Source organism: Acomys russatus, chromosome 25, assembly GCF_903995435.1.
Source record: "Acomys russatus chromosome 25, mAcoRus1.1, whole genome shotgun sequence".
NCBI lineage: Eukaryota > Metazoa > Chordata > Mammalia > Rodentia > Muridae > Acomys > Acomys russatus.
In genome coordinates, this window is record NC_067161.1 from 28006981 (window position 1) to 28034904 (window position 27924).

General features: G+C 46.6%; 1 protein-coding gene across 1 annotated transcript in view; it reads left to right on the forward strand.

Moving 5' to 3' along the window:
• Positions 1 to 26072, forward strand: part of Adam19 (ADAM metallopeptidase domain 19) — an 88175-nt gene extending 62103 nt beyond the window's left edge. The window contains 16 exon segments of the mRNA XM_051168237.1: positions 1179 to 1345; positions 2871 to 2955; positions 4618 to 4757; positions 6344 to 6521; positions 7995 to 8084; positions 11249 to 11444; positions 14089 to 14197; positions 15434 to 15647; positions 16312 to 16389; positions 16499 to 16607; positions 18036 to 18174; positions 18961 to 19056; positions 19293 to 19335; positions 19337 to 19519; positions 22834 to 22986; positions 23700 to 26072. Coding sequence (XP_051024194.1) covers positions 1179 to 1345; positions 2871 to 2955; positions 4618 to 4757; positions 6344 to 6521; positions 7995 to 8084; positions 11249 to 11444; positions 14089 to 14197; positions 15434 to 15647; positions 16312 to 16389; positions 16499 to 16607; positions 18036 to 18174; positions 18961 to 19056; positions 19293 to 19335; positions 19337 to 19519; positions 22834 to 22986; positions 23700 to 23753 — 2034 coding nt within the window. The 3' untranslated portion in view covers positions 23754 to 26072.
• The last annotated feature ends 1852 nt before the right edge of the window (positions 26073 to 27924 follow it).

Sequence of the window (27924 nt, forward strand, 5' to 3'; positions counted from 1 at the left end):
GAACCGGGAGCCCAGCCAGTCTGTAGTTTCTTGGGGGCAAGAGAAGGTTCTGAAAGTGTGTGTGTGTGTGTGTGTGTGTGTGTGTGTGTGTGTGTGTGTGTGTGTGTGTGTGTGTGTGTGTTTTTACTGTATATGTGTTATATGATCCCAGCTCTTCAGCAGCAGATGGCCCCAAAAGCCCTGAGGGTATAATCTGGTTCATCTAGCTCCAGAGTCTTTCTGCTAAGATTTTGGGAAAATTAATTTCTTCCTTCCTTCCTTTTGTTTGTTTGTTTGTTTTGTGTTTTTTGAGACAGAGTTTCTCTGTGTAGCCTTGGCTGTCCTGGACTCACTTTGTAGACCAGGCTGGCCTCGAACTCACAAAGATCTGCCTGAGTGCTAGGATTACAAGCATGCGCCACCAAGCCCAGCCTGGCAAATTTCTTACCCTCAGTACTTGTCTTCATGAAAAGTGCTTGATAAACAGTGAGGTTCCACTTATTATTTTTTAGCTGAGAAGGAACCTGCCACTTTCAGATTGAGGTGATCTATCCTTTTGTGGCCTCTGTGTACATCAGAGCTTTTTTCGTTGTTGTTGTTGTCTTGTTTTTGTTTTGTCTTGAAAGTCACCAGTGGGCTGGTGAGAGCACCCTGTGTGTAAAGCACCTGCTAGGGAAGGAGAAGAACCTAATTTCCCAGCACCCGTGTAAAAAGCCAGGCACGGTGGCATGAGCTTGTAACCATGCGGCTTCTGAGGGAGATTAGGGACAGAGACAAGTCCATCCCTGGACCATACAATCCAGCCTGTCAGATTGAATCAATGAGAGACCCTGTCTCAAAAAAATAATGTGGAGAATAAATGGAGGAAGACACCCAACAGCAACCTTTGGGCTTCGTGTGTACATATGAATACACAGGACACGTGTAACACACAATCACGGACGTGGTAGCATCAAGGTCACATCCTTCAAAGAACCCCTAGATGGTTGGGGAGCTGCTCCTTCTATTTCTATTTCTTACCTCTGTTTACCTAAGCCAAGATACTGCAGTTTGACCACTACAATGCCTCTCTGACGATCTCATTCCCCCCCCCCCCCCCCCCGGGTCCCCTGGAGCCAGCAGCTGGAGAGCAATCCAGTGCCTGAACTCTGAGCTCTTAAGCTGGGTGGTGAGAAAAAGTGGCCTCTCCGTCTTTTCAGTTTTACAGATCCCTGAACATCCGGATTGCTCTTGTGGGCTTGGAGGTGTGGACACATGGGGATAAGTGTGAAGTTTCCGAGAATCCGTACTCTACCCTTTGGTCCTTTCTTAGTTGGAGGCGCAAGCTGCTTGCCCAGAAGAGCCATGACAACGCGCAGCTAATCACGTAAGTGGCCCTTTTCCAGTGTTGCATCAGCGTTGGCTGGAGTTCCTCTGCCGGCCATGGGGGTGCTAAGTTCACCCTTTCTGTCCTCTGGGAGTGAGTGTTGTGTTGTCAAGACCTCCCCTGTTCCCTGGGCTGGATAACCAGGCATTTTCAGACCCATCACACCTTGAAAAAAATGTTAAACAGTCTAAGAATGATAATAGTCCCCTGATGTGTTTTCCATCCGTGTGAGGAAATTAGCCTCGCCCGTAATCATCTGCGCAGCTGAAGCACTTGACTGTATGTTAAGGGAGCGGATGGCTCTTGGTCACAGCTGACAGCCTGAAACAGGCATTGTTCTAGCAAGTCAGCTGACCTCCCCTGACAGGATGCAGGATGCAGGATGCAGGTTCTCATGTCCCTCACTCAGGGCTGAGTGCCTGGGAAGGGCATACTGGTGGACTAGAGGACGGACCTTCATCCTTGGTGAGAGGAAATACTGGCCAAGTTCTGCATTGAGTTTTCACCAGCCTCAGAGAGAAAAGCATACTAGTGGAGTCAGGGTGGTAGGTGATGGCCCCCTAAGGGTGATCGGTATATTTTAGTCTTGGCCCTACAGAGTGGTTCGAGGTGGTTACAATGGAAGGCACATAGAAAAATAATAAAATTTTCTACTTCTTTTTCTTGAACACAGCCTAGTCAACAATCATTTCATCCTTGATACCTTGATTTTTCTTTTCATAATAACTGGGGTTTTCAATATTTACCTGTCCCTAAAACCTGGTCAGTAGAAGGCCATCCACTCACTGACAAAGTCTTTGTTTACAGAAACATTTGGCTTAAACTTTTGGGTGGGTAGCACATCCCCAGGGTCAATTGCAAGCTTCACGTTGATTGGCGTATATTGAATTTATTAAGCAAACATTTATTAATCATGCATTTATTCCTCCTTGCCAACTCTGCATGGGTGCAGCTGAGAGAGGGCTATGTTAACTGGGGGAAACGGAAGCTGCCTACCGACAGGTTAGGATCATCATTGCAAGGCGGAGGTGGAAACAGCATTTCCCTGCACCCATCTGTGACTTGTGAGGCTCCCCAAGAGACACTACTGTTTTCCTGGTCCTTGTGTGATGTGAGGATGAAGCACCAGCCCCACAGCTACTGTCCAGCATCCCCACTCTTGCCTCTAAGACACACGGCACTGATGGTGGCCTGAGCCCCTGGCTACTGGTGGAAGTGGGCATGATTCACTTGGGCATCACAGCCTGTGCCACGCCCTTCCCCCCTGACCCCTGTCTCTGACCAGTGTCTATGAATCAGGAAGGGGCACAGCTTTTCTAGCCCCGCTCCTTCCTTTCCGAGTCTTTGGGCACATTAAGAGGGGAAAGTGACCTTTCGGTTGGCCGAGTTACCAGGCTTGTCCCTTTGGGAATGTCAATGGGGTTAGTGCACAGCATGGTAGCTATTCACTCCTGTCTCAGGGGAGCAGCTCACCCAGCCCTTGCCTGAATCACATGTCTTTTTTTTTTTTTCTTTCTTCCTGCAGGGGCAGGTCCTTCCAGGGCACCACCATTGGCCTGGCCCCCCTCATGGCCATGTGCTCTGTGTACCAGTCTGGAGGAGTTAGCATGGTGAGTCTCAGAAAATACAGTGGAGTTGCATAATGACTCCCAAGATAGAAGGCCAGCTATGAAAAACCAATTTGATATTTATAGTTGCAGGAGAAAAAAAAAAAAAAACATTAAAAAGGGCAAATGTTTCAAATGAAGTTATCAGGTCCTCAGGGTGGAAGTACCCAGGGGTAAATTTTCATCTGTCACAGTTTATATTGGTTTGTAAGCAATTGTATGAATAGACCTTTAGATTTTTTTTTTTTTTATCTTTGATGTATTATTTCACAACAGGGACTGGAGGAGTGAGAACACAAACTGGGGTGGGGGGGGGCATGGGGAACACACAGAGATAGAAGTACTTCTAGCCCAGGACTTGAGTCCTTAGGTATTGCATTGTAAAATGAGAGCCTGTCTCAAGAGTAACAGTTAGGAAATTGCTGCCTTTTGAAATTCTGAGTTGGCAAGAATAGGTTTTGTTTTGTTTTGTTTCTTTGGCTATGTAGCTGTGGCTGGCCTGGAACTCACTGTGTAGATCAGGCTGGCCTCAGACTTGCTATCCAGCTGAAGGTGGCCTTGAATCTCTGCTCTTGAGTACTGGAATGGCAAATGTTGGCTAGCATGCCAAGCTTGCCATGGCTGGCATCAAGCCTGAGGCTTCATGCATGTTAGGCAAGTACTCTCCCAAGTTGAATTGCATCCCCAGCCTCATCTTGGACTATTCATTTCTAACCTGGATGTAAACACGGCCTATTCTCTGCTCTCATTTGTTAGAAATTAAATGAGACAATAAAAAGGACACACACACATATTTAGTAAACACTTTGGTGTTTTGAGGCAGGGCCTCAATACAGAGCACTGACTAGTCCAGAACTCACCATATAGACCAGGCTGGCCTCTAAGAGATCCTCCTGCCTCTGCCTCCTAAGTGCTAGGGGTAAAGGAGTGCACCACCACTCTTAGTGTCAATATTCTTTTTGCTGCTTTTGTTCTACTGTTTGGGTTTTGGGGGTGGGTCTCACTACACTTGCCAGGCTGGTCTCAAACATCTGGCCTTAGATAGGGCTCCAGCTTCAGCCTCTCAGGTAGCAGGGACTATAGGTTTAGATCACCACAACAGCTCTACTTGTTCGGTGTTTTAAGTTTTTTTTGTTCTGACGGTTAAGATCACACTCTATACGCAGTTGTGTCTTGGGTGGCCCTTTCTTATGGGGCGCTTTCAGAAAACAGTGAGCCAACTGTACCTACTGCTCAACTCAAAGTGATATTCAGAGAGACATCAACAGGCCATTCATGGTCTGCAGCTTTTTAAGACCACAGGTAACAGTTTTTTTTTGAGCATTTGATATCCTAATGTGGACAGTGGCTTTAGCCTTGATAAGAGCAAGTAATGGAGAGCCAATATGTGTTAGTGGAATCAATGGAGAGCTTTCAGGCTCAGGTAAAGAAAAAGCCATGCAGGCCAGGCGTGGTGGTGCATGCCTTTTAGTCCCAGCAGTCAGGAGGCAGAGGCAGGTGAATCTCTGAAATTGAGGCTAATCTGGTCTACAGAGTGAGTTCCAGGACAGTCAGGACTACACAGAGGAATGTTGTCTTAAAGAGAGAGAGAGAGAGAGAGAGAGAGAGAGAGAGAGAGAGAGAGGGAGAGAGAGAGGACCTTGAATTGAATTCTTCTCTCCACAGGACCACTCTGAGAATGCCATCGGTGTAGCTTCCACTGTGGCCCATGAGATTGGCCACAACTTTGGCATGAGCCACGATTCTGCTCACTGCTGTTCTGCCAGCGCAGCCGATGGAGGGTGCATCATGGCAGCCGCCACTGGGTGAGCCAACCGGAAGGGTGACAAGTGGGGAGAAGAGTGAGGTGAAAGATACAGGGTCAGTCTGACCCAAGCAGTCCTCCTAGATGATCCTAATGAAACTTGGAAACTGTTGAGGAGGACAGTTTGAATGAAGTTTAGATGAAGAAGAAGTGGGCAGATGTGTTGTGGGACACTGCTTTCCTCAAAGCAGGTTACTGCTGGTAGAACCCTGGATCTACTTCCATTTTGTTGTAGTTTTCAGCTGTAAAGATGGCTTCAACGTGTTTTTGTTGTTGTTTTCTTGTTTGCTTGTTTTTGAGTGTCTTGCTCAATCTAATTTTGAACTCGTAAATTTAAGCCATCCTCCCATGCCAGCTACCAAAGTATCTGGGGCTGTAAGTATTTGCCCAGGTCTTCCCGAAGCTTTGATGAAAGCCTGTTTTGATCAGAACCACAGTCCTTAGTCTTTCCTCTCTGGAAGCTTTGTAGTTTATAGAATAGGAGGAGAAGGAGGCATCCACCCCACTCCTCAGGGAACCCATGAAGCAAGGCTCCCGAGTCTCTAGCAATTGCAAGGATTTTCTAAAGGCGAGCTTCTGAAAGAGGAGGGCTTATCTTCTTGTGTCTGAACACTTGGATCGTGATATTCTTCAGAACTCAAGCCACTCCCTGGAAGGCTCTGTAGTAGATTCCTCAGTACACTCTTCCATTCCAAACCACTAGGGTTTGCCCGTGCTTCCCAGAGAATGGTGACTCAATGTAGCTTGCTACTATGACACTGAAAGGATGATGGTGACACGTGGGATTCAACTTCATGGGCGTATTCAAATCCCTTTGAGGTTGTGGTTAAGCCCACCCGTTTCTCTTTCAATCCCAATAGAGCATCTATAGATCCTATATACTGACAGTTCCTATATACGCCTATGATGAACTTAATTCATAAAGTAGGCACAATAAGGGGTTAAAAACACTAACTCATAATAAACTAGAACATTTAAACCAGTGATGATAATAAAAGTTATTTCACAGTTAGGACTTGTCCCTTTCTGGTACTTTCTATTTAATATTTTCAGGTCACTGTTGACTGTGGGTAGCCAAAACCATGGATGGCAAAGCTGCAGATAAGGGACCAGCTGCACTTTTGGTTCATTTCTGTAGTAGCAGGCAACTGTGGAGCTTTTATACATACTGTTGTGAGAAAGATCACACATTCGTGTGTTGGCTGGTACAGTTGGTCATCTGGAAAACAAAGGCCAGTCCTTTAGCCCATAAGTACACTCAACCCGTGATCTTGAGCTTTCTGGTTCTGTTTTTTGTCATGAGAAAATAAGTACCCAGCTGATATTGACTTGGCTGGTGTTTTGCTGTTCCGTTTTCCAACTGCCATTTTCATTGTTAATAAGACAAACTGTAACCGTGTGTTCCGCATGCTATCCCGTGATTCAGGGTAAAAAGAATTCTAAGTTCATGTGCTGATGAGTGTCCTGGTGGGGCAGAGGGCATGTGTTGAGTTCTTATTCCAGTAAAGTCAGCCTCATGGATGGCAAGGCAGCAAGCTTGTTTGGCAGGCTCAGACTCTCTGCTGATGCCTCTTTGTTCTCGGCCAGGCACCCTTTCCCCAAGGTGTTCAGCTGGTGCAACAGGAGGGAGCTGGACAGGTATCTGCAGTCAGGAGGTGGGATGTGTCTCTCCAACATGCCAGACACAAGGACGCTGTACGGAGGCCGGAGGTGTGGCAACGGGTACCTGGAAGATGGAGAAGAATGTGACTGTGGGGAAGAAGAGGTGAGTGTGTGGGCCATGCTAGAGGCTGGGTGGGAGGAGCTGGGGGGGCATGGGGAGGGAGGAAGAATCCGCCTTATCTTTAGAGCTTCAGGACATTGAAAGGACAACGTGACAGAGAGTTTCCCAGTTGCTAGCATTTCTTACACATGGCCGCTAAAGACTCAGTGCGTGTAAGACATAGACAGTGAGTCTCCCAGATGGACCGTCCCTGTGGCCTCTGCAGCTGCAGTCAGCACAGTCACACTCAGGATCTGGGTGGAGCCCTCATGAGCAACTGTTCTAGCCGCAGCCCGTGATCTCAGGCCACGTAGGTTCCCTTCAGCTGCACTGGTTTTATTCTGGAGGCCACACAGTTCGATGAGCTCATGCGCCTGGGCCTGGTGCGGGGGGCGGGGTTTAGCAGGAATAGGAGGGTGTCAGGGGGGACCCTAAGATAACAAGCTCGTGCTCTTTAGCCTGGAGAGGAGAAAGTTGAGAGGGGGTGTTGGAAGTGCTGTCAAGTGTGGGGAGGGCTGCTGAGGAGAGAGAAGCAGAACTCTTTGTGGATAGGCCCTTTCTCCTTCAGAGGTCCAGATCGAGTGTAAGAGCACACACCCTAGCTCTGTCCTTTTTATCAGAAACGTGCTTTTCTGCAACAAAAAGCAGAACTATATTGTTTCGTGTCTATTTTTTGAGGAATAAGAAAGTGTATGTTAACCCATGCTTGACAGTTGGTGAGCAGTTAAGTGATGTGTGGGGTGCGGGACTGAGGCGGCAGGATACTGTCTAGGTCGAGAAGGTCTGGGTTCGAGGATAACCTCAGAGTGGTTTTCCTCCCACCCCATCCTTTCACCACGTGGAACCCAGGGACCAAACGCAGGTTGTCAGGCGTGGCAGCAAGTGCCTTTACCCACCGAGCCGTCTTCTGGCCTTCTTTTTAAATTGTCACCCTGAAACTTTCAGAATAAAAGACTGAGAACCGTGAACTAAAGGCAAGGATCAGCCCTGGCCCTTCAGCAAAGAGGGAGTTCTGATAGGAACAGTATGGATGTTAGGATTTTACAAGCTCGGTATGACTGCATAATTATGGGATATTACCTACCCAGAATCACCTTGTAGTCCAGTCTAAGTTGTGGTATCTCCAAGGACACCTGTGTCTTTCTCCTTTTTCCTTTTTCCTTTCTTTCTTTCTTTCTTTCTTTCTTTCTTTCTTTCTTTCTTTCTTTCTTTCTTTCCTTCTTTCTTTCTTTCTTTCTTTCTTTCTTTCTTTCTTTCTTTCTTTCTTTCTTTCCTTCTTTCTTTCTTTTTCTGGAAAATACTCATTAGCTTAATAAAGAGGTGCCAAATGATGTTCTAGTGAGGCATTCTAGGGTGCAGACAGCAGGGCATGCCAGGCAGGCTGGCCACAGCCACTGAGGTGGCAAGGGCGCCCCCTGCTGGGCTCTGCCCCTTGCCCTGCTGCTGCAGAGGCCAAAGTGACTGTTGCCTTTGCAGGAATGTACTAACCCTTGCTGCAATGCCTCCAACTGCACTCTGAAGGAAGGGGCCGAGTGTGCCCATGGTTCCTGCTGTCACCAGTGTAAGGTAAGTGTCCCCTTTCCCCTACCTCAGGCTTTGAGATGACAGCCTAGTGGGTGATGGCTAAGTTTTGGCTTATATCAAAAGTTCTAGACACAGGGCTGTGGGGGATGGGGGAGTAGGGGGTGTGGGGGGGGGGGCAGTGGAAGAACCTATGCTTTATTGTTCCAGGCTCTGGATTCAACCCCAACATTGGGAGGAGGGGAAGGGAGAGAGGATGTATGTGTGTTAGATTTTTGGAACTGAGACTGTCCCTTTAACTAAGCCTACTGTTTTTCCATCCTGGACCTCACTGTGTTCAAATCACCACCCCCCATACACACACACACACACTCACACTCACACTCACACTCACTCCCATACTCACACACACATTCACTCTCACACTCATACACACACACCTATATGAAATATATATTATATATTAATAAAATGATATATGCATATATATACATATACACATGTATATTATATATATTATCTTTTAAATGATTTACTTATTTTTATTTTATGTGCATTGATATTGCTTGTGCATATGGTATTTTTCCTACATGTATGTCTGTGTGAAGGTATCAGATCCCTTCGAACTGGGTTTACAGACAGGTGTGAGCTGCCATGTGGGTACTGGGAATTGAACCCAGGTCTTCTGCAAGAACAACCAGTGCTCTTAATCACTGAGCCATCTCTCCAGCCACCCTAAATCTTATATCTTATATATATGATTTTTTTATCAGTAAATGTTTGTTGTATATACCTATTTATGTACATATATATATATATATATATATATATATATAATTTTTATTTTTTTTTTTTTTTTTTTTTTTTTTTTTTTTTTTTGAGCCAAGATATCACTAAATTGCTCAGGGTGACCTTGAGCTTTCTCTGGAGTCCAGGAAAATCCTGACATCACCTCTCAGGAGGGATAGTAGGCCTCAGCCACCAGGCCCAATGAGGCGTCCTTTTTATTTGAATGCATGAAAAAGCAAACCATGATTTTGATTAATATAAATGGCTGTCTTGGTAAATGTCAAGTATCTGGGTACTTTCTATGGGTTACCTGATTCAGTCTTCACGAAAGCCCAAGGCGGATGTATTAGTGTCTTCATCATAAGGTGAAGAAGCTGGGGTCATTAGGAGATGGGTGACTAGATTCCATCAAGGACCTGAGCCCAGCTCTTCCTGACTCTGGAGCACGCATTCCTAATATCAACATGGGAAATAATTTATGACTATTAATGATCATATAGTACTGAATTTGAGAACTTTTTATTTATTTTTATTTTTTAAAAGGTATTTATTTATTTATTATGTATATGAGTAGGCTGTCTTCATGTACACCAGAAGAGGGCATCTGATCATAATACAGATGGGTGTGAGCCACCACGTAGGTGCTGGGAATTGAACTCAGGACCTCTGGAAGAGCAGTCAGTGCTCTTAACCACTGAGCCATCTCTCCAGCCCCTCGAGAGCTTTTTAAATCTAAGTCTGATAATTCAGGAAGTACCCTTCCCAAAAATTAACAGATTTGGTGACAAAAGCTGACCCAAATAGATATCAGACTAATTATAGTCTTTATAAAAAGTTACCTAAGGTAAATATTTTTATTTCATCAAAATATATTAATATTTTTGGTTACAAAACTGGAGGTTATATAATATACATATAGTGGCACATATATAGTTATAATTATTCACATCTATTATATTCATAAAAGTTTGTATATATACATTGTGAGGCATACACGTATGCATACAGTATTATGATATTTTAACTTTCAAATTATTAATCTGAAGCCTAAGCACTAGAGTAATTTTAGAATGGAGCTGTGGCCTGTCCTAACCTCAGCATGCTGAGTTCACAATGTGTTCACATATTGTTCAAGAACCTCAATCAAACATGCTTGCTCTTAGCAGCCAGGGAGAGGGCTGGACTTATGGGTAAACAAGAACAAAAAGGTTAAGCCGGTCAGCTAGCTCTCTAGTACTGGCTAAGTGCACACATGTCCCGAGGCCTCTGCCTCTGCCGCTGGCCGTGCTCACCCTTGCAGTTGGCCTTCATTCACTCCTCCAGCAAGCTTCTCAGCCTAAGAGTGGCTAGTAAAGGGGCCAGCCGAGGTTTGTCCTGAGAAGAACTGGTGGGTGGCATGGTGACCCAGAACCAGGGGGCGGGCGGCTTTGCTCTGAGTCATAGGTGTCCTTGCCTGGCTCAGGAGAACTTGGACACCATCTGTGTTGACCTGGAAGGCCCCAGGGAGGCTGTGCTGGACTGAGCCCTTCCAGTGTCGGGCCAAGGCTGAAGGAGAAGCAGGAAGTGACCTTTCACTCCACCCCAGGACTTCAGGTCGAGCCCCACAAAGGACTCCGTGGCTTCAAGCCCTGCCTGTGCGAATTTGGGGAATATGTTAATTATCCGAATCTCAGCTCCCTGTCTGTAGACCAGCATGAGTATTAGAAACACTGATAGAAGCAGCTGTGTATATTTCATGGATATTGTGAGGGTCAGATGAGATAGACGCATTAGAATAACACTCAGGCTCACGTGAGGATGTGTTACTGAAGAGTTTGGGTGTGGCAAGGCACTTCAGACGCTAAGGCAGGAGGATTGCCATGAGTTCAAGGCCTGTCTGTGCTAAATAATGAGTTTGGAGGCTAGTTCTAAGGACAAAACAAGAATGTTGTGAATTGAAAACTTACACAAATGCCAATTTTCCGTATGGGTACGGGTATGTGGGCATGTGTGCACATACCCATATCAGGGCACTGGCTTGCCACATCCCATGTGACTTCAAATACATTGTGTTTCACTTCTTTAATTATGTGGGACTATCGTGCATACTAAAAAAATCCTAATGACAGTTAGGTGAGACTGCATAAAGATTGGTTATAATGGTATGGAGGAGGAAGCTATACGTTGTTACAGAAACATTATTTCTCACCTGCTATGAAAAGAGAGTTGAATTTGTAGCCTTTGTGGATACAACGTTGAAGGTGCCCAGTCACTGTTCACATGGGAAGGCCAATGATGGCTTGAACTAATGAAGTCATGTGACATGTGATAAGTGCTGTGGTGTCAAGGTAATGGAAAACCGTGTTACATGGATCAGGATGCTAATGAGCTTGGATTGTGGTCCGGGAAGAAGTGACCACTGTTCTCATTCCTCACCTCAGCTGGTGGCTCCTGGAACCTTGTGTCGGGAGCAGGTGCGGCAGTGTGACCTCCCTGAGTTCTGCACGGGCAAGTCTCCCCACTGCCCCACCAACTTCTATCAGATGGATGGCACCCCCTGCGAGGGGGGCCAGGCCTACTGCTACAATGGCATGTGCCTCACGTACCAGGAGCAGTGCCAGCAGCTGTGGGGACCTGGTAAGGACCCTCCTGGAGAGTATGTTCTCTCTTACCCCCTGCGCCCCCCCCACCTCTGAGCCAGTTTCCCCACTGGCGACTTAGCATGGCCTAGCAGCTTGGCTTTGGATTGCCTTCAAATAACAGCTCTCATCTTCTTAGCTCAAGGGAGACATCCAGGGGCGGCCAGGTGACAGCATTGTTCCCAGTTCCTTGAAGGTTTTAGTTCTAACAGTGGGCAGATGGATAACAGTACCCCACCCCCCACCCCTGCACACACACACTAATGAAGCAGAAATGGAGAATATAAGAAAATGCAGTGCCGGGCGTGGTGGCGCATGCTTTTAATCCCAGCACTTGGGAGGCAGAGGCAGGCGGATCGCTGTGAGTTCGAGGCCAGCCTGGTCTACAAAGTGAGTCCAGGATGGCCAAGGCTACACAGAGAAACCCTGTCTTGAAAAACCAAAAAAAGAAAAAAGAAAGAAAGAAAGAAAGAAAATGCAAGAGACTCTTACGCTACAAAAGATGTTTAACCTCAGTCTGTTGAGGGGAAGCAAATTGTAACTACCACGAAGTGGAGTGTTTTTCATGTATCACATCTCCAAGACAGTGAGCGATACAAGAATAACAACCACCACCATGATGTGTATCGTGGAGGGTATGAGCCAACAGATAGGACCCCTGTAGGTAGCAGTGTGGAGATAGCAAAACTCCTAATGCACTTCCTGGTTCCATGAATCACATTAGGCTTACATTTTTTTTCCACTTACTTTTTCGGTCTGACATGATATGAGGTATAGGAGTGTATAAAAATAGGTAATGCAGCAAACACTTATTGATAATAAATCATAAATTTATTTTAACATAACCTTTAATATATATATATATAGTTTTACCAGAGCAAATGTACACTTTAATAAATGGGTGTGCTTGTTTGCTTTTCCATAAAGAATTAAATCTTGGCTAAATAGCTGATTGTGCAGGACATAGAGCATCGTTAGCAGTGCCAGCATTGCCTGGCATTGTCATTTTATAGTTATCAATGATGGGAACACCAACCCGCATCAATATGTGCTACAAAAATTACAGAAGTATGTTTAGGGCTTTACCAGGAATTGTTGAAAAGTCTATTCTGACTTCAAATCGTGGTTCAGTGATTTTTTTTTTTTTTTTTTTTTTTTTTTTTTTGGTTTTTCGAGACAGGGTTTCTCTGTGTAGCCTTGGCCATCCTGGACTCACTTTGTAGACCAGGCTGGCCTCGAACTCACAGCGATCCACCTGCCTCTGCCTCCTGAGTGCTGGGATTAAAGGCGTGCGCCACCACGCCCGGCCAGGTTCAGTGATTTTCATTTTGTAATTTTTTGAGACAGGGTCTCATTGTGTATTGGCTGCTGCCTTGAAACTGACTAGTCCAGGCTGACCTCCAACTCCCCGAAATTTACCTGCTTTTTCCTCTCTAGTGCTGAGATTAAAAGCAGGTACCACACTTAGCTAGAGTTTTGTTGTTGTTCTTTGCTTTAAAGCAACTCGAATAGAAACGGTATAAATCAAACCTTCAAATATAATATGAACATTAATCTGATGTCTGTCTGCTGTAGGGAAAACAATAAGTCTTTGCTTTCCTTAATTAAGCCATTGCATAAGAGACAACATACATACAGTAAAACATGACCTCTCATATAATATAAAGCAGCCTCACTCCTGGGCGTAGAGTTTCAGTGCCATCCATTTATTCGTTGTGCAGTGTGCAGGTGTGTTTAAAACCAGAGCTGTGTTGAAGTCATGCGACGCAACATGGGCGAGCTCTGCCAGGAACACCTTGAATTCATACACATTCTGTTTTTAATTCATTTTTGGTCATTTCACATTCAGAAATTCTTTAGTGTTGCCAAATTTTTGAGTAGCGCCCTAATCCCCCCACCCCCACCCCTTTCAAGGTATGGGATTGTGTGTGCCACCATCTTGAGAAGCTGGGAATGGCACTACTTAGAAACAGCCTCCAATTGTAGTTGCCTATGGATGTGAAGATGTTTTCAGAGATGTTTATTACACTCTTGCTAGTCATTGCAGCAGCATTCTCTGTAGTATGGGCCAATTATATGTGTCCCAGTCAAGTCATAAGACTGAATGCCACCCAGCTGAATTCTCTATACTGAATGCCAACAACAAACTACGTAAAACCACAAAGTGCAGAGCAGAAAGAGAAGAGGCCACACCTCCATTCTTCATTTCATTCTCTCAAGAAGGTGCCCCAGAATCAAATACAAGGGCTGCAGAAGATAGAGAAGACAATTTTTTTTTTCCTGGAAAACACACTGCTAAATATGATTGCTTTTTCCATGATATAGGAGAGGGAAAACAGTGTGGGTATGAAGAAAAATTCTTCAGATACATTTCAGTTCTTTCTTGTTTGGGGGGGGGGGGGGCGTGGATTAGTAATCTGTTCCCAGTCCAGAAGCAGGCCAGCCCTTCTTCATTAGCAAGCATGTTTAGCAGAGATACAAATCTTCCATGAAGTGTTAAAAACCATTTTAACATTTAAATGTTTTCTCTGAGTTAGTCTAGATGGATCTGGAAGTGGCCTGACATTGCCCAAGGCTAGCTCTCTCTCCATTGGGAGCCTCTGGCAGGCTCGGGCACTGATAGGTGTTTCTTGCTCGCCTAGGAGCCCGGCCTGCCGTCGATCTCTGCTTTGAGAAGGTGAATGCAGCTGGAGACACCTATGGAAACTGTGGCAAGGGCTTGAATGGCAAATACAGGAAGTGCAGCCCCAGGTGAGGATCACACCGACCCTATGGGAGGAAGAGTGACCCAGCGTTCCCCGCTCTGTCCTCTTCACTTCCACCTGACTCAGTGTGGATGACCTCCAACTGGCTTTTAAACGAATCAGCTAAAGCCTGTGTCTGTTCACTACCTGTTGCTTGATAATGCGCTGTTCAGTTGGCGCTAAGGCAGTCAAAAAGAGGGGTGGGCCACATTGGTTCCTAGGATGTTGAACAAGGTGACTTTGGGCAGGATAGCCGGGTGTGGGTGTGGTAACTCATGCTTTTATCTCAACACTGGAAAGGCAGAGGCATGTGTGCAGGTGGATCTCCATGAGTTTGAGGCCAGCCTGGGCTACAAAGCATGTTCTGGACATCTAGGACTGTTACACAGAGAAACCCTATATTAAAGAAAGAAAGTAGGAAAGAAAGAAGGAAAGGAAGAAAGAAAGAACTTAGAACAGGAGTTTGCAGAAAGCTAAAATTATGCCCTCTTCTAAGACCGATCTCATTTTCGTTCATCTGTTCATCTGCTCATCAACTCACCACTATTGCAGTTTACTGCATGCAAGATGCTGCATTGAGTGCTCAGAGCAATGTGCTAATCGGTGTGATAGTTAATGGCCTGGGGCTTGCCTGGAGATGCTCTCTAGCTGAGTTCTGTAGCAATGATCTGAACGAACAGGAGGAGGAGTCACATCGGTGTAGAAAACAGTGTTCTAGGCAGTAAAGCTGGCCCTCGAAGAGCTGATAACATACAATATACTACAGTCTGTGGGGAGTAAGGGAGAGAGGGCCATGAGACATGAGTGTGTACAGAGGGAAGCAGGGTAGATCCTGAGAGGTTTAAATGCATTGCTGGAAGATACCATAGTCAGGGCACCCGTGTCTTGCAGGCCAGGATAGAAAGGGGGTAGTGGGGCTGGAGAGACGGCTCAGTGGTTAGGAGCACTGCCTGCTCTTCCAAAGGTCCTGAGTTCAATTCCCACCACATGGTGGCTCATAACCATCTATAATGTGATATGGCGCCCTCTTCTGGCTTGCAAGAGTACATGCAAGCAGAGCACTGTATACATAAATAATAAATAAATCTTAAAAAAAGAAAAAGAAAAAGAAAGAAAGGGTAATGAAATTCAGGGAAGATGTGTAGGAGAGATTGTCTTACTCTACCAACGGCTGCCAACTTGGTTAAGCCTGGAGTTCTGGGATGCTCCCTAGCATTTGATCCTGTCTTCTTTCCTGCCTTAGGGATGCAAAGTGTGGGAAGATCCAGTGTCAGAGCACCCAGGCCCGGCCCCTGGAGTCCAACGCAGTGTCTATTGACACCACCATTACGTTGAATGGGAGGCGGATCCATTGTCGGGGCACCCACGTCTACCGGGGTCCTGAGGAGGAGGAAGGGGAAGGTGACATGCTGGACCCAGGCCTGGTGATGACTGGGACCAAGTGTGGCCACAACCACGTGAGTCCCTCCTCTTGCCTCCCTCAGAACCCTAGATGCAGAAACAGAGATTGACAAGTACAGGCTCTGGAGGAAAAGACGCTTGGCTCCCAAAGTAATAGCAGCCCATCCATAGGCGCCCACCTTATAGACTGTGGATTAGGCAAGTAATCGCAGTCATTGCTGCCATCTGTATTATTAGCTATCACATGAAACAAGCATCCTAAGAGTCAGGGAAACCCAAGGAAAATAATGACATGCATCCCACGTATTTAATTGTGTTAGTAAAATGATAAAAACATAGGAAACCCCATGGCACGCTGCCCAGCACAGAGGATGCTCCTGCTGTAACTGTTATTTTTAGCCACAATACTAAAACTCATACATGCATATTCATTGCTGGGTAGCATATAATTAGCATGATGCTAGACTATAAACATGTCATAATTGTTGAGTGTATAATATTTTAGTAGTGTGTATTGTTTCTTCCTTAATCACAAAGGTGATAGTAGAATTCAGTTACCCACTGTCCTCTCTTTTGAGGCTCTTAATGTTTTTAACTAAGATATATAATTTAAAGAGCTACATTTTGGGGTCCCCATTCATCCTAAGTACAAAGCTCCCACGTCCTAAGCCTCCCCCATGTCCCTGCTGCCCTACTGATGGCTGATCTTCCTTGTTGCAGATTTGCTTCGAGGGGCAATGCAGGAACACCTCCTTCTTTGAGACCCTAGGCTGTGGGAAGAAGTGCAACGGTCACGGGGTACGTGTGTAGAGGTCTGGGTTCCTGGGTGTGGATGTCAATGGGGGCATGCCCTGTGGGAGGTCACAGCTCTCCTGGGTGCTGATCCATCTGCGGCCCCTCACTCTAGGTCTGCAACAACAACCAGAACTGTCATTGCTTCCATGGCTGGGCTCCACCTTTCTGTAACACCCCAGGAGATGGCGGCAGCATTGACAGTGGTCCTTTGCCCCCCAAGAGTAAGTGATCTGCCTTGTGAGAGATGTAGAGACCATGGAATAAGTACTTGGTTGGCAGGAGCCTCCAACATGTTGGCATTGCAGTATGGCACTATTGTCTACAAATGTGTTGGGCAGCATGCGTAGCTGTACTAGAGTACATGGGGCCTGTGGGCCATAGATTGGATGTGCCTGTTGCAGAGAAGCCAAGCTAAGTTGGCTTCACTCTTCCAATTCTACGAGGAGGAGCCAAGACAAAGAAGATGAGTGGGAGGAAAGCAGTTGCTCCCATGGGGCCTGGGTTAGTTGCTTGTCTGTCCTTTTACTGGGAGAGAACAAGAGAGAGAGGGAGGGAGGGAGGGAGGGAGGGGGCGAGGGGGGGAGAGAGAGATTGATTGATTGATTGATTGATTAATTAATTAAGGGAGATTCCAGTTTATTGGATGGTCATAATTATTGGGAGCAGTAACTAGTAACTAGCCCTTTTAGGGACACTTGAAATAATCACAAACCTGGCGTGCATTCTATTAGTTATTCTGCCTCTTATTAAATAAAAGTTGAGAAGAAATGAGAAAACAGACACATCTTATAGTTCTTAGGGGAAGTCTCAAGGACTCCTGTGGTTTCCAGATTTTTTGTCTTTGAATAATGGCAAAAGCACTTAAGAAAAGTTCAAAGCTAAAAACTGGATGTGGTAGTTCCTGCCTGTAATCCTTGCACTCAGGAGGTTGAGGCAGGAGAATTACTCTTAAGTTTGCTGTACAGTGAGTTCCAAGCCAATCTGGGCTACACAGTGAGACCCTGTCTTAAAAGAAAGAAAAAATAGCTGAGCATGGTGGAATGCCTGTAAGGGGAGGCAGAGGCAGATGAATCTCTGTGAATTTAATGTCACCTGGTCTTAAAAATAAATAAATAAACAAACAAACAAACCAGAAGAAAGAAGCAGAACACATAAAATAGAGCAAGGTGCTTCATTGCCACAGGTATACAGGTTAAAGGTATGGTTTGTGGGACTGTTGAGGTGGCTTTGGGTCCAAACGTGAGGTTGAGGGTCAAGGGTAAGAGTCCTAAGGTGTCTGATCCAGTATTTTCTGGTCATCACTCTGTGTCCGGGAAAACCGTGATGCAGGCTAATTTTATGACAATCCATTAGCTGGGACCTAATGATAAATGACAGAGTCTGAACTGCTTTGGGGAGAATCTTTGCAACTGAATTAAAAGTGGAGGTTCCTATCAAAGCTAATGTTAGTGCCCAATAATGTGTGTGTGTGTGTGTGTGTGTGTGTGTGTGTGTGTGTGTGTGTGTGTGTGTTGCATATAGTTGTGTTTGTTTAAAATAAGTTCTACAAATAAGGTGAGAATCACATATCTGAAGAAGAACCAAGGCTCTGTCATTCTCCTGCGGCCTGACTTGCCTCTAATTCTCTCACTTGCGTTGTCTTCCGCCAGGTGTGGGTCCTGTGGTAGCTGGGGTGTTTTCAGCCCTCTTCCTGCTGGCAGTCCTGGTGCTGTTGTGCCACTGCTACAGACAGAGCCACAAGCTGGGCAAGCCCTCCGCCCTCCCTTTCAAGTTGCGTCAACAGTTCAGGTAGGACAGGGTGCTATTGCCAAGAAGGACTTGGCAGTCCCTCCCAGATCATAGAGCCCTTGTGGAAAGGATGGTGGTGAAGGGTCTAATTCTGGGAAGAGGAAGGCAAGGAATGTGCCACCCTCACCCTTCTGTCATGCCCTGTCACCATCCTCAAGTAATGGCTGTAAAGGATTTCTACTAACCCTATTCATCACTTGCAAGCTCTTCTCAGTAGAAAGGCCTTAGCCTGTTCAAATTGGGGTATGACATAAAATCTATTTACCCTCCTCCACCCCGTTAATTTATACATTATCCTTTAAAGAGCAGGAAGCTGAGGCAACAGAGAAAGGATGACAGGCTAAATCAGTCACAGGGATAAGTAGTTGTAAGCCAAGAAGACAAATGATTAATCCATTGAGATATTGATGGGGCATATTCTCAAGAGTCCTGTTAAATGTACTTGTGCCGGGAAGGGATTTTTTTTTTTTCTGCCCTGAGTCGTTCAGGATCCAGGTCTGGGGGTGAGGGTGGGATTGCATAAAGACTAGTGACATTCTGTCTCCTTATTGGGGAGTGGAGGGGGGCGAGGGGGTCTGCTTTGTGCAAGGCCGGTCCCTTTCTCAGGCTTCTCCACTGGCCCCACTGCTACTTAGTTATGATTTAGGAAATGGTTTTCAGAGGACCACCCCACTTTTTCTCGAAGAAGGTTAGTTAGATTCTTCCATTGGTCTGGGTCGGAGGAGCTCAGTCCACACACAGCCTTGAACATTTTCCTCATTCCTGTCCCCTCTTCCTTGTTCCCAGTTGCCCCTTCAGGGTGTCTCAGAGTGGTGGAACTGGCCATGCCAACCCAACTTTCAAGTTGCAGACACCACAGGGCAAGCGAAAGGTAAGGGTTTGGCACTACAGACATGACTGACTTCCCTGGATCCCCCATAGCCTTTCCTAAGTGTACCCGTGGGGTTGGTAATGAAAGCCATTTTATTGGTCTAGGAGACATGTCAGTTGGTTCTGAAGCCTAGGATCTGAAGGCCAGCATGTCTGTCCTGCCTTCAAGTGAGGGCCTGGTCACCTCATGGAGGCACACACATAGAGAGGATTCCTCATCTCAGCTGTTCTGTGTCTCCTCCATACAGGGTGACCAACACACCTGAAACTCTCCGGAAGCCCTCCCACCCTCCCTCCCCGGCCCCCTCCAGACTACTTACGTGTTGAGTCCCCACCTGTGCCATTGCCAGCACATCTGAACAGGACTGCTGGGACCTCCCCAGAAGCTGGGGCTCAAGTAGAAAGGGAGGAGTCGGCCAGGAGGCCTCCCCCAAGCCGGCCCATGCCCCCTGCACCTAACTGCCTACTGTCCCAGGTAAGTGGGTTCTCAGCAGCCCTGGCCTGGGGACACTGGAGGCTAGGGTTATGCACTGGTTAGATTTGACCATCTTTTCTTTGTTCTGGTGAATCTAATGGGCTTTCAGAGGGTTAGCAATAAGAATAAGAACTATCCTCCCAGTTGGGTGGTGGTGGCGCACACCTTTAATTGCAGCACTCAGCAGGCAAAGGCAGGGATATCTCTGAGTTCGAGGCCAGCCTGGTCTACAGAGCTAGTTCCAGGACAGCTAAGGCCTTACAAAGAAACCCTGTCTTTAAAAAAAAAAAAATCACAATAATAATAATAATAATAGTAATAATGATGATGGTGATACTAATATCTTCCCTATAAATAAATTATAATAAAAAATCTTCCCTCTACAATTCCTAAGCTATATGATGCCTTTTTCCTATTTGATTTCTACCCACTTTGTACCCCAAATTAACTTCTCTAGCTCCCCAAGTTCATGTCCTTTCCAAGTCATTGCAGATGCTGTTTTTCCTCATACATATACACATCCCTTTGCTTGGCCAGCTCCTGTTCCCCCTCCATTGTGATCTTAAGTAACTCTCCTCTTGAAGCTTCTCTCACCTAGGAAGGCTGACCTTAGTGTCCTGTATCTCTCTCCCTGTGTTCATCCCTACAAAGTATACTCACCACTTAGCTCCCACTCAGTGACAGGTGAAGGGGGCACCTCGATGCCTTGCTTACCTGAGGGGGGCGTCTCTGGGAGGTGACAGATCTAGATTGTCACCTTCTCTGTAGTTAGTACCTACAACTTGGAGCTATAGCCCAGTGGCTTGTTTGCTTAACATGCTTACTCTGGTACAAGTTCCCTGGTGAGGACATGGGTGTTTCTTGGGCAGTGGCCCAGTACAGTAGCCTCTAGAACTGTGTTTGCTTTCTTTTGGTGTGGTCCAAAGGGATCCCCGGGATCTGGGTTTCTCTGATCACAGCCACCACAGGGTCAGCTTCAGGTTTAGGGTAGTCTCATCTAGGGCATGAGACAGCGAGGGTTTTGGCAGGGCTGAGGGCATCAGGCTGGTTTCTGGGCAGTAAAACTGACGCTCCCAAATTCCTGGGCGGGGGTGGGGGGGGCACCAGGGTGTGCCGTACAAATCCATGCAGGGGACAGATCAACTGCTTCTGAAACTTTACGGTGCACAGTGGACATGCCCAGACTCATTCCTACCCATTCGCTGGAAACACTACTCCATGACATTGAACTACGCAGGCCCCGAAATGAAATGTGCCTGCTCTCATTATCTCTGTAAACTATGAGCTCAAATTGAGCATGCTCAGGGATGTACACCTCATAAATCTGTGTGGTCTTCCTGGAGAAAGTTGGCCTTGCTGCCTTTGGAGGCGTTAGGTTTAGTGGCTCCTCCTCAGGGTCTCCTTGCTTGCAGCAGGCTATAAATCCTCCTCTGTACTGTGAAGTCTTGGCTCTGCTGATTCATTCACCAAGAATTAGGTAACGGTATCAGACCGGCTTTTTGGGGAGGCCCAGTGCTAGAAGGCCCAGGGCAGACATTCTGATAAGGCTTCTCACACAGATAACACCTGCCAAGGGCTCACTTTGCAGTTTCTCCCTGGAAGGCCTGAGTTTTCTGGTGCAGTCCGGGTTCCATCCTATACTGTCCTCCCTCCAAAATCAGTGTCCCTCCTGAAAAGGGTAGTGCTGAATGAGGTGCAGCTTTTTGGTCTCAGGCATTTTTTGATTTCTCTTTTCTGAGCTTCAGTTTAGAAGTCATTCTTGTTGGGAAAACCAACTCTGCAATGTATCTGCCTACTGCACACTCGCCCTGTGCCCATCATGGAGCTCATTAGCGGCCCTCTTAGGTAGGTCAAGGAACTGGCTTCTCTCACGTCTCACCAGCTTGGGAGCAAGCCATGACCTACCCTTAAAATGTTGTTTTGCAGTCACAAAGGAAGCACACATTTAAAGAAATTGAGTAGTGGGGCTGGAATGTTTGCTCAGTGGCTAAGCACTTGCTGCTCTCCAAGAGGACCTGGCTTTGGTTCCGAGCACCCACACGAATAAGTTCTAAGGAATCCTCTGCACTCTGTGGGAACCTGAACATACAGCACATAAACCCCCACACACATAATTAAAAATAATACAAATAGCCAGGTGTGGTAGTATATACCTTCAATCCCAGCATTCCAGAGTCCAAGGCAGGTGGGTTGCTGTGAGTTCAAGGCCAGCCTGATCTATGTGGAAAGTTATAGGTATAAAGACCCTGACTCAAAACAAGAACAACTCTTTGTATTTAAAAAAAATTCAAGTAGTATTAGGAAGATGTATCTCTCCTGAGAAAATTGGTTAGCTCATTTATTTCTGTTCTTGAGCTGCCCAAAAGCCTGTCATGTCTCCATGAACCATACAGAGAAGACACTCCATTTTTATTCTAGTCAGTGATGGCTAAAGAGAGAAAATAAAAGCCTGATAAATTATTTATGTTGGGAGGAATAAAGGATATGTAAAGAAATAAGCAAATTAAAGTAAAATGGCTTTAGGGTGCTGCACATGCGTGCGCGCGCGTGCACACACACACTCACACACACCATTCATTATTTTTTTTCTGTTTTCCTGGCTTATGCCTACCCACCTAGACTCCCTCCCAGGGTAACCTTCTGTGTCAGTTTGCTCTGGCTCCTTCCTGGCTGTTTCTGTTCATTTCTGTCAGCCTCAGGCAGGGCTGCCGTGGGCTGTTTCGTAAATGCGCTCCTCTCTTGAGTCCATTTCAGCTTCTCTTGCAGCTGACTGACCTCATTAGCCCACAGCCAAGTGCTCTGCTCTTTGTACGTGCTGTAGCCCATGTCGCTGTATAATTTCACATTTTTCTCTCACCGTGGACATTTTGGAAGTTTCTAGGTTCTCTGACGTTACGAATAATGTCCTTGCAAATCATCCTTGTGTGCCTATGCAAACAGTCTCTAACATGGTTCATAGGAAGTGGGATTTTCACATCAGAAAATGCCTCCCTCTTTTTTTTTTTTCCAATTTTGAGACAAGGTTTTGAATTTACAGAAATTCATCTGCTTCTACCTCCTGAGTGCTGAAATTAAAAGTGTGTGCTGTCATGCCATGTTCTTATCTTTAATTTTAATAGACATAGCCAACTTGTTTTTCAAAAAGATCTTGTTTTTTTCCTTAACATGTAAATACATTATATATCCACAAATGAGCTAGTCCTTTAAAGATGGGACCGTACAGTGTGTATATTATTTTGGTTTTGATCCATAAGATGTTAGGCATATTTTCTTTTGAAAGGAGCCTCTCAAGTCAGACTTCTTGTTCTCCCCAGGATTTCTCCAGGCCTCAGCCACCCCAGAAGGCACTCCCAGCGAACCCTGTGCCGGGCCATAGGACTGTTCCTAGGCCAGGAGGTACCTCCCTGCTCCAGCCACCTACTGCCGGTCCTCAGCCTCCACGGCCTCCAGCAGTGTCTGTTCCAAAGGTGAGTCCACAGAAAGACCTAGAAGGACTGAGGGGAAGTGTGTGGCTAAGAAAGTAGTTTGTGCTCTCGTGGTCCTAGCTGAGCTACTAGAACAGAAGCAGGAACAAACACTTAGCCTTGCTCAGAGGTCCACTTGGCTGTACTTACATGGGCAAAGGGCGATTTGGCTTTATTTGAGGACGAAGGTGTCACGCAAAACTACCTTCCAACTACCTTGGCACCTGAACAGCTAGGCCACCTTGCATGAGTCCTTGTCTTAATAAGGCTTAAGATGGGCCAGCAAGGGCGTAAGAAGCAGCAGAGACCACTCTGTGATGTCACTGTGAAGGTCAAAGCCATTAGTTTACATGAGCCTGCCAGCATTTGTTCCTTTCCTTACTGCTTCTCTCTAGCAGCCATGTTCCCAGCTTGGTCTGGGGAGAAGGGGTGAGGCAGGAAAGCTGCCTGCCAGCCCCATATTCCCATGAACCACTGGGAGACTGTTGTCCTCCATCTTGACAAAATAGAAAAGGGGGTGACTTTCCAGCTTTGGGGGTGGGCTCACCACTTTGCTTTCACTGCGAGGGCTGATGGCCTTGGAAAGCAGCCACAGGGACAGACTTTCGAAGGTCATGTTTATGTTCTTGAATGTCAAGAGCAAGAGGAGAGTTGCCCACAGTCCCTCTGGCCAGCGCTGAGATCACATCTTTCCCCTCCCTTCTCTTTCTTCCCAGCTTCCTGAGTATAGATCCCAAAGGACTGGAGGGGTAACCAGCTCCAAGATCTAGAACTGTGTCCACAAGTTTCTTGTTTCACTTGAAGACTCCGGATGCCATGGAAGGCCCAAAGGGAAGAAGCCTGCTTGGCCACCTTCAAGCTTCTGTAGCCTTCTGGAACCCCCTCATCCCCAGCATCTCCTTTCTTGCCCTAGGACCTCCTGCTTCTCCTCCGAGGCCCAGTTGGACATCTATCTGATGGCTTCCCAGTGTTGTCCTGTGCAATAGACAACCCGGGTAGGAAAAGGAAGCGTGCGGAGGAGGGCAGGGGAGAGTCTTCCTCAGCCCACTAGCCAAGAGCTACCAACGATGGTCAGGGAAGTCTCGAGCTGGGGGGTCCCCCTTCTGTGCCAAGCTTGGAGAAGGCATCCTCCTGGGTCCCATGCTGCCGGGTACACACGAGAGCTTCTGTGGATTGGTTTCTCTCTCTGGGATCCCAGGCTGCACAGAGGCGGGGTCTTACCTATCTCTTAGCTTTCAGGGACTGAGGAATCCACTGCTTCATTCCTGCCCCAGGGCTTGGTCAAGGTGCCTGTTCCTGGCTATGTGGCTGCATGTGACAAGCCATGCTCCCTTCCCCTGCCATTCTTCACATTCCGATATTTACACGGGTCACGCTCTGACTCAGACAGGTACTATTTGTAGGCAGTGTAGACAGCAGGGGGGGAGTGGTCAGCCTGTGTCCCCTCTGAGCCATGATGCCAAAGGTTGCTAGGACTTTTAGAATCCCCAGTGTCCCATGTGTTGTCACCTTCTCCTCCTCTCCCAGCCTCCCTGTCCTATGGTGCTTTGGTGGTGAACTACAGCAGTCCTGACTTGCTGGTGACTATATGCTTGTGACCTACAAATCAGGATCCTGCCTCATGGGGTAGCCACTGGACTTCCTGCACTGGATCTCAAGAGCATTGAGCTGAGTGGGCTGTGTGTGTGTGTGTGTGTGTGTGTGTGTGTGTGTGTGTGTGTGTGTGAGAGAGAGAGAGAGAGAGAGAGAGAGAGAGAGAGAGATAGCTCTGCATGTAATTGTGTTTTATGGCTTCAAGCAGGATAAGGGGCCTCCTCCTTATATCTGACCTATATCTAAATAAGATTCTCCAGGAAACCCACAGGTATACTGAAGGGGCAGACATGTTTAGAACTCCAGCTATTAGGAAAGTATACACAGGGGCAGTAGTCCCCGTGTCAGCTCTGAGATGGGACTGTTGACTCTGAACAGATCACCCACCTCTTTGGAAGCTGTCAATAGCTATGGTGAATGAGATCTGGGCAGGGGTCTCCAACTCTCTTCAACCAGGGTGTTACTGTGCACTTCCGTTGGTTTTCTCCTGGTTACAGCCCATATGTGATCCTCAAGGAAAGAGCTCTGCGGAGGTGGGGATGGGACTTGGGTGAACCCCATTGTGCTTGGTGCTCTGTGCTTAGAACAGTTCCTACATGTTTGCTGGGCCTGGCCTCCGAGAGAGGCCATCTTCCACTCCCAAAAAAGGTGCTGCTAGCACTCCAGATGGTCCTCTAGGGGCCTCCCCACCACCCGCAGCAAGCAGTTGTTAGCTCTTGGACTCCTCCAGAGGAAGAGGCGAGCTTTTCACTGCCCACTCACCACCTCAAGGCCTCCTCATAGCTCTTCACAGAGTAAGCTCTTGGGAGTATGGCCAAGCAGGAGATGTTGAGTGCATGGCTGAGGGTAGAAAGATCTCAGGAAAACACCTTCTCCTCTTTGGGGTGACTATGCTGTTCACACTCTGATGATCCCTGAGCCATGATCCAAAAGGTTCTTTGGACCTAGTTCCACCTCCTACCATCAACTTTCCGTGTCTATACTTCAGCAGATGCCCAGCAACTACAGGTTGGGTCCTAAAGCCAGTGACCACCCTGATGACTCTCACCACAAAGTTAGAACACACTTTCCTTAAACCCAACCCCATACCTCCCGGATGTTCTTGTGGGCAGTGCAGCCTTTGTCCCTCTGCTCAGGAGGCAGGTGGCTCTTGAGTTGACAGCGCCACAGAAACAGTAACAACATAAGCCTTCTGAAACGGAAGTTTTCTGTCCGTTGAACCATTACCAGAAAAAGACCCATTTCCTTGCTCTTTGGTAATCACTTCCTTTTTTTTCTTTTTCATTGCTTTGATAGCACCTCCATCTTATAGTTATACTGTGAACTGGAAGATGGCGGAATTTTAAAAAACTTGGTAGGGATGTTGGCAGCTACTCTACTCACAGCTCCGTTCCTCACCCTTGTTTCCAAGGGGCCAGGGTGGCTGCCACAGGTAGGCGCCTCTTCCCCTCTTCACTGTGAAGTGTCCCATACAGATATATCTAGTCTTCAAGGACAGAGTTTTTTCCCCCAAAGGATTGTCACTTAGGAGGGCAAAGAGAATATTAACCACAAGGAAAGGAGGGGGTTTTGTAGCAGAGCATTTAGGTCAACCTACACCAAGTCTGCAGTGGGGGCATCCATGGCTGAAAAAGCCTTTTCTTGGGCATAGAAAGTAAACAAGACTAGAAATAACTGTCCAAGGCATGTCTGTGCTGGACCATTGTAGAGATGATAGCGAACACTGGAGCAGGTCAAAGCCAAGGCTCTAGTAGGCTGAGGGAAGTTCAGTTTGCAGCTGGGTTTGGTAGCACACACCCTTAGTCCCAACAGAGGCAGGTGGATCTCTGAGTAAGAAGCCAGCCTGGTCTAAAAAAAAAGGGAGTTCTAGAACAGCCAGGATAACACAGAGAAACCCTGTCTACAAAAAACAAAACAAAAAAATCAAAAGAGCTGGACGTGGTAGTACACGCCTTTATCCCAGCATTCAGGAGGCAGAGGCAGGTGGATTGCTGTGAATTCGAGGCCAGCATGGTCTCCAAAGCGAGTCCAGGACAGCCAAGGGTACACAGAGGGACCCTGTCTTGAAGAAAACAAAAAACAAAAAAAACTAAAAAACCCAAAAAAACCAAACAAACAAACAAAAAAAACCACCCAAAAACAAATAAAAATTAAGACAGGATCTTGTATATCCCAGGTTGGCCTTCAACTCAGTAAAAAGTCAAGGATGACCTTTGAATTCCTGACTGCTTTTTCCCGAGTGCTAAGACTGCAGGTGTGTGCCACCTGTGGTCCTGGGTTCAAAGCCAGATGTTCATGCTTAAATAGGCTATCACCCTACCAACTAAGCTACATTGCCAGCCCAGGCTGTAAATGAGCTGCTTGCACACTTTAGAACCCCAAAGCCATTTTCTCGCCTATAAACCTCAGGTCCTCATCTCTATAAGAGGTTTAACCTGGGCTAATTCCTTCCAAGTTGCAACTTCCTGCTTGCTTTCTGTCCCCTTTAGACATGGTGACTTCCGCCAATAGGAGAAAAGCCCATTTCTACCCCTGCTCCAAGACATTGTAGATTTTAGGATCTAAATATTCTCTACAGTGCAACAGTTCCCTGGTCGGCCCCTGCCCCTCTGCAGTAAGCCTGCTCCACAGTGTCTCTCCTAGATCAGTTAATTTGCTTATTGGACAAAGAGGGTGTGAGCCTTGTATTCTTAAAATTGGAGGCTAATTCTAAGGCTAGTCATTTTGTTAAATTCATGTAATGACAGCCCCAAAGGACTCCACACACAAGCCAGGGAACCCCAACTGGAAAGGTACCCCTACCCTAGAGAAGACTGCTAGGGAGAGGTTCTATAGAATCCAAGCCCACTACCGCTATGTGACACTCCCAGTGTCCTCGTGTACAACTGTCTGTACGTCTAGGTCTGGGATCCAGGGCAAATGTGAATTTTCTTTTTATTTGGGAGATTGTTCACAGGAAATAGTCCTCTCCTCTCTTGTCCTCCTATTGATTGTTTACAATATTTTGTACATCTATGCAAAATACTTGAATGGGCCATGGTGCCTTGTTTTGTTTTTTTTTGTTTTTGTTTTTGTTTTTTTCTCCTTGTTTGTATTTAATTAAAATAAAGTGTCATTAGGAAATGCTACCTGTTTGGACAGCTCTTTTGTGTTTGTGTGTGCGCTGTTTTGGTATCTCACTTCTTGGACCACTTAAGACATGTGACACATGAACTTCTCAGAGAGGTCCCACAGAGACCACCAGTCTTCACAGTAGGCCATGACCTGGACCATAGTGACGCCCCAGGTTTTCCCACGGCCAGTAAAGAGGGCTGCCTGCTTTGTACGTGTGCAGAAGATGCTCTGGCT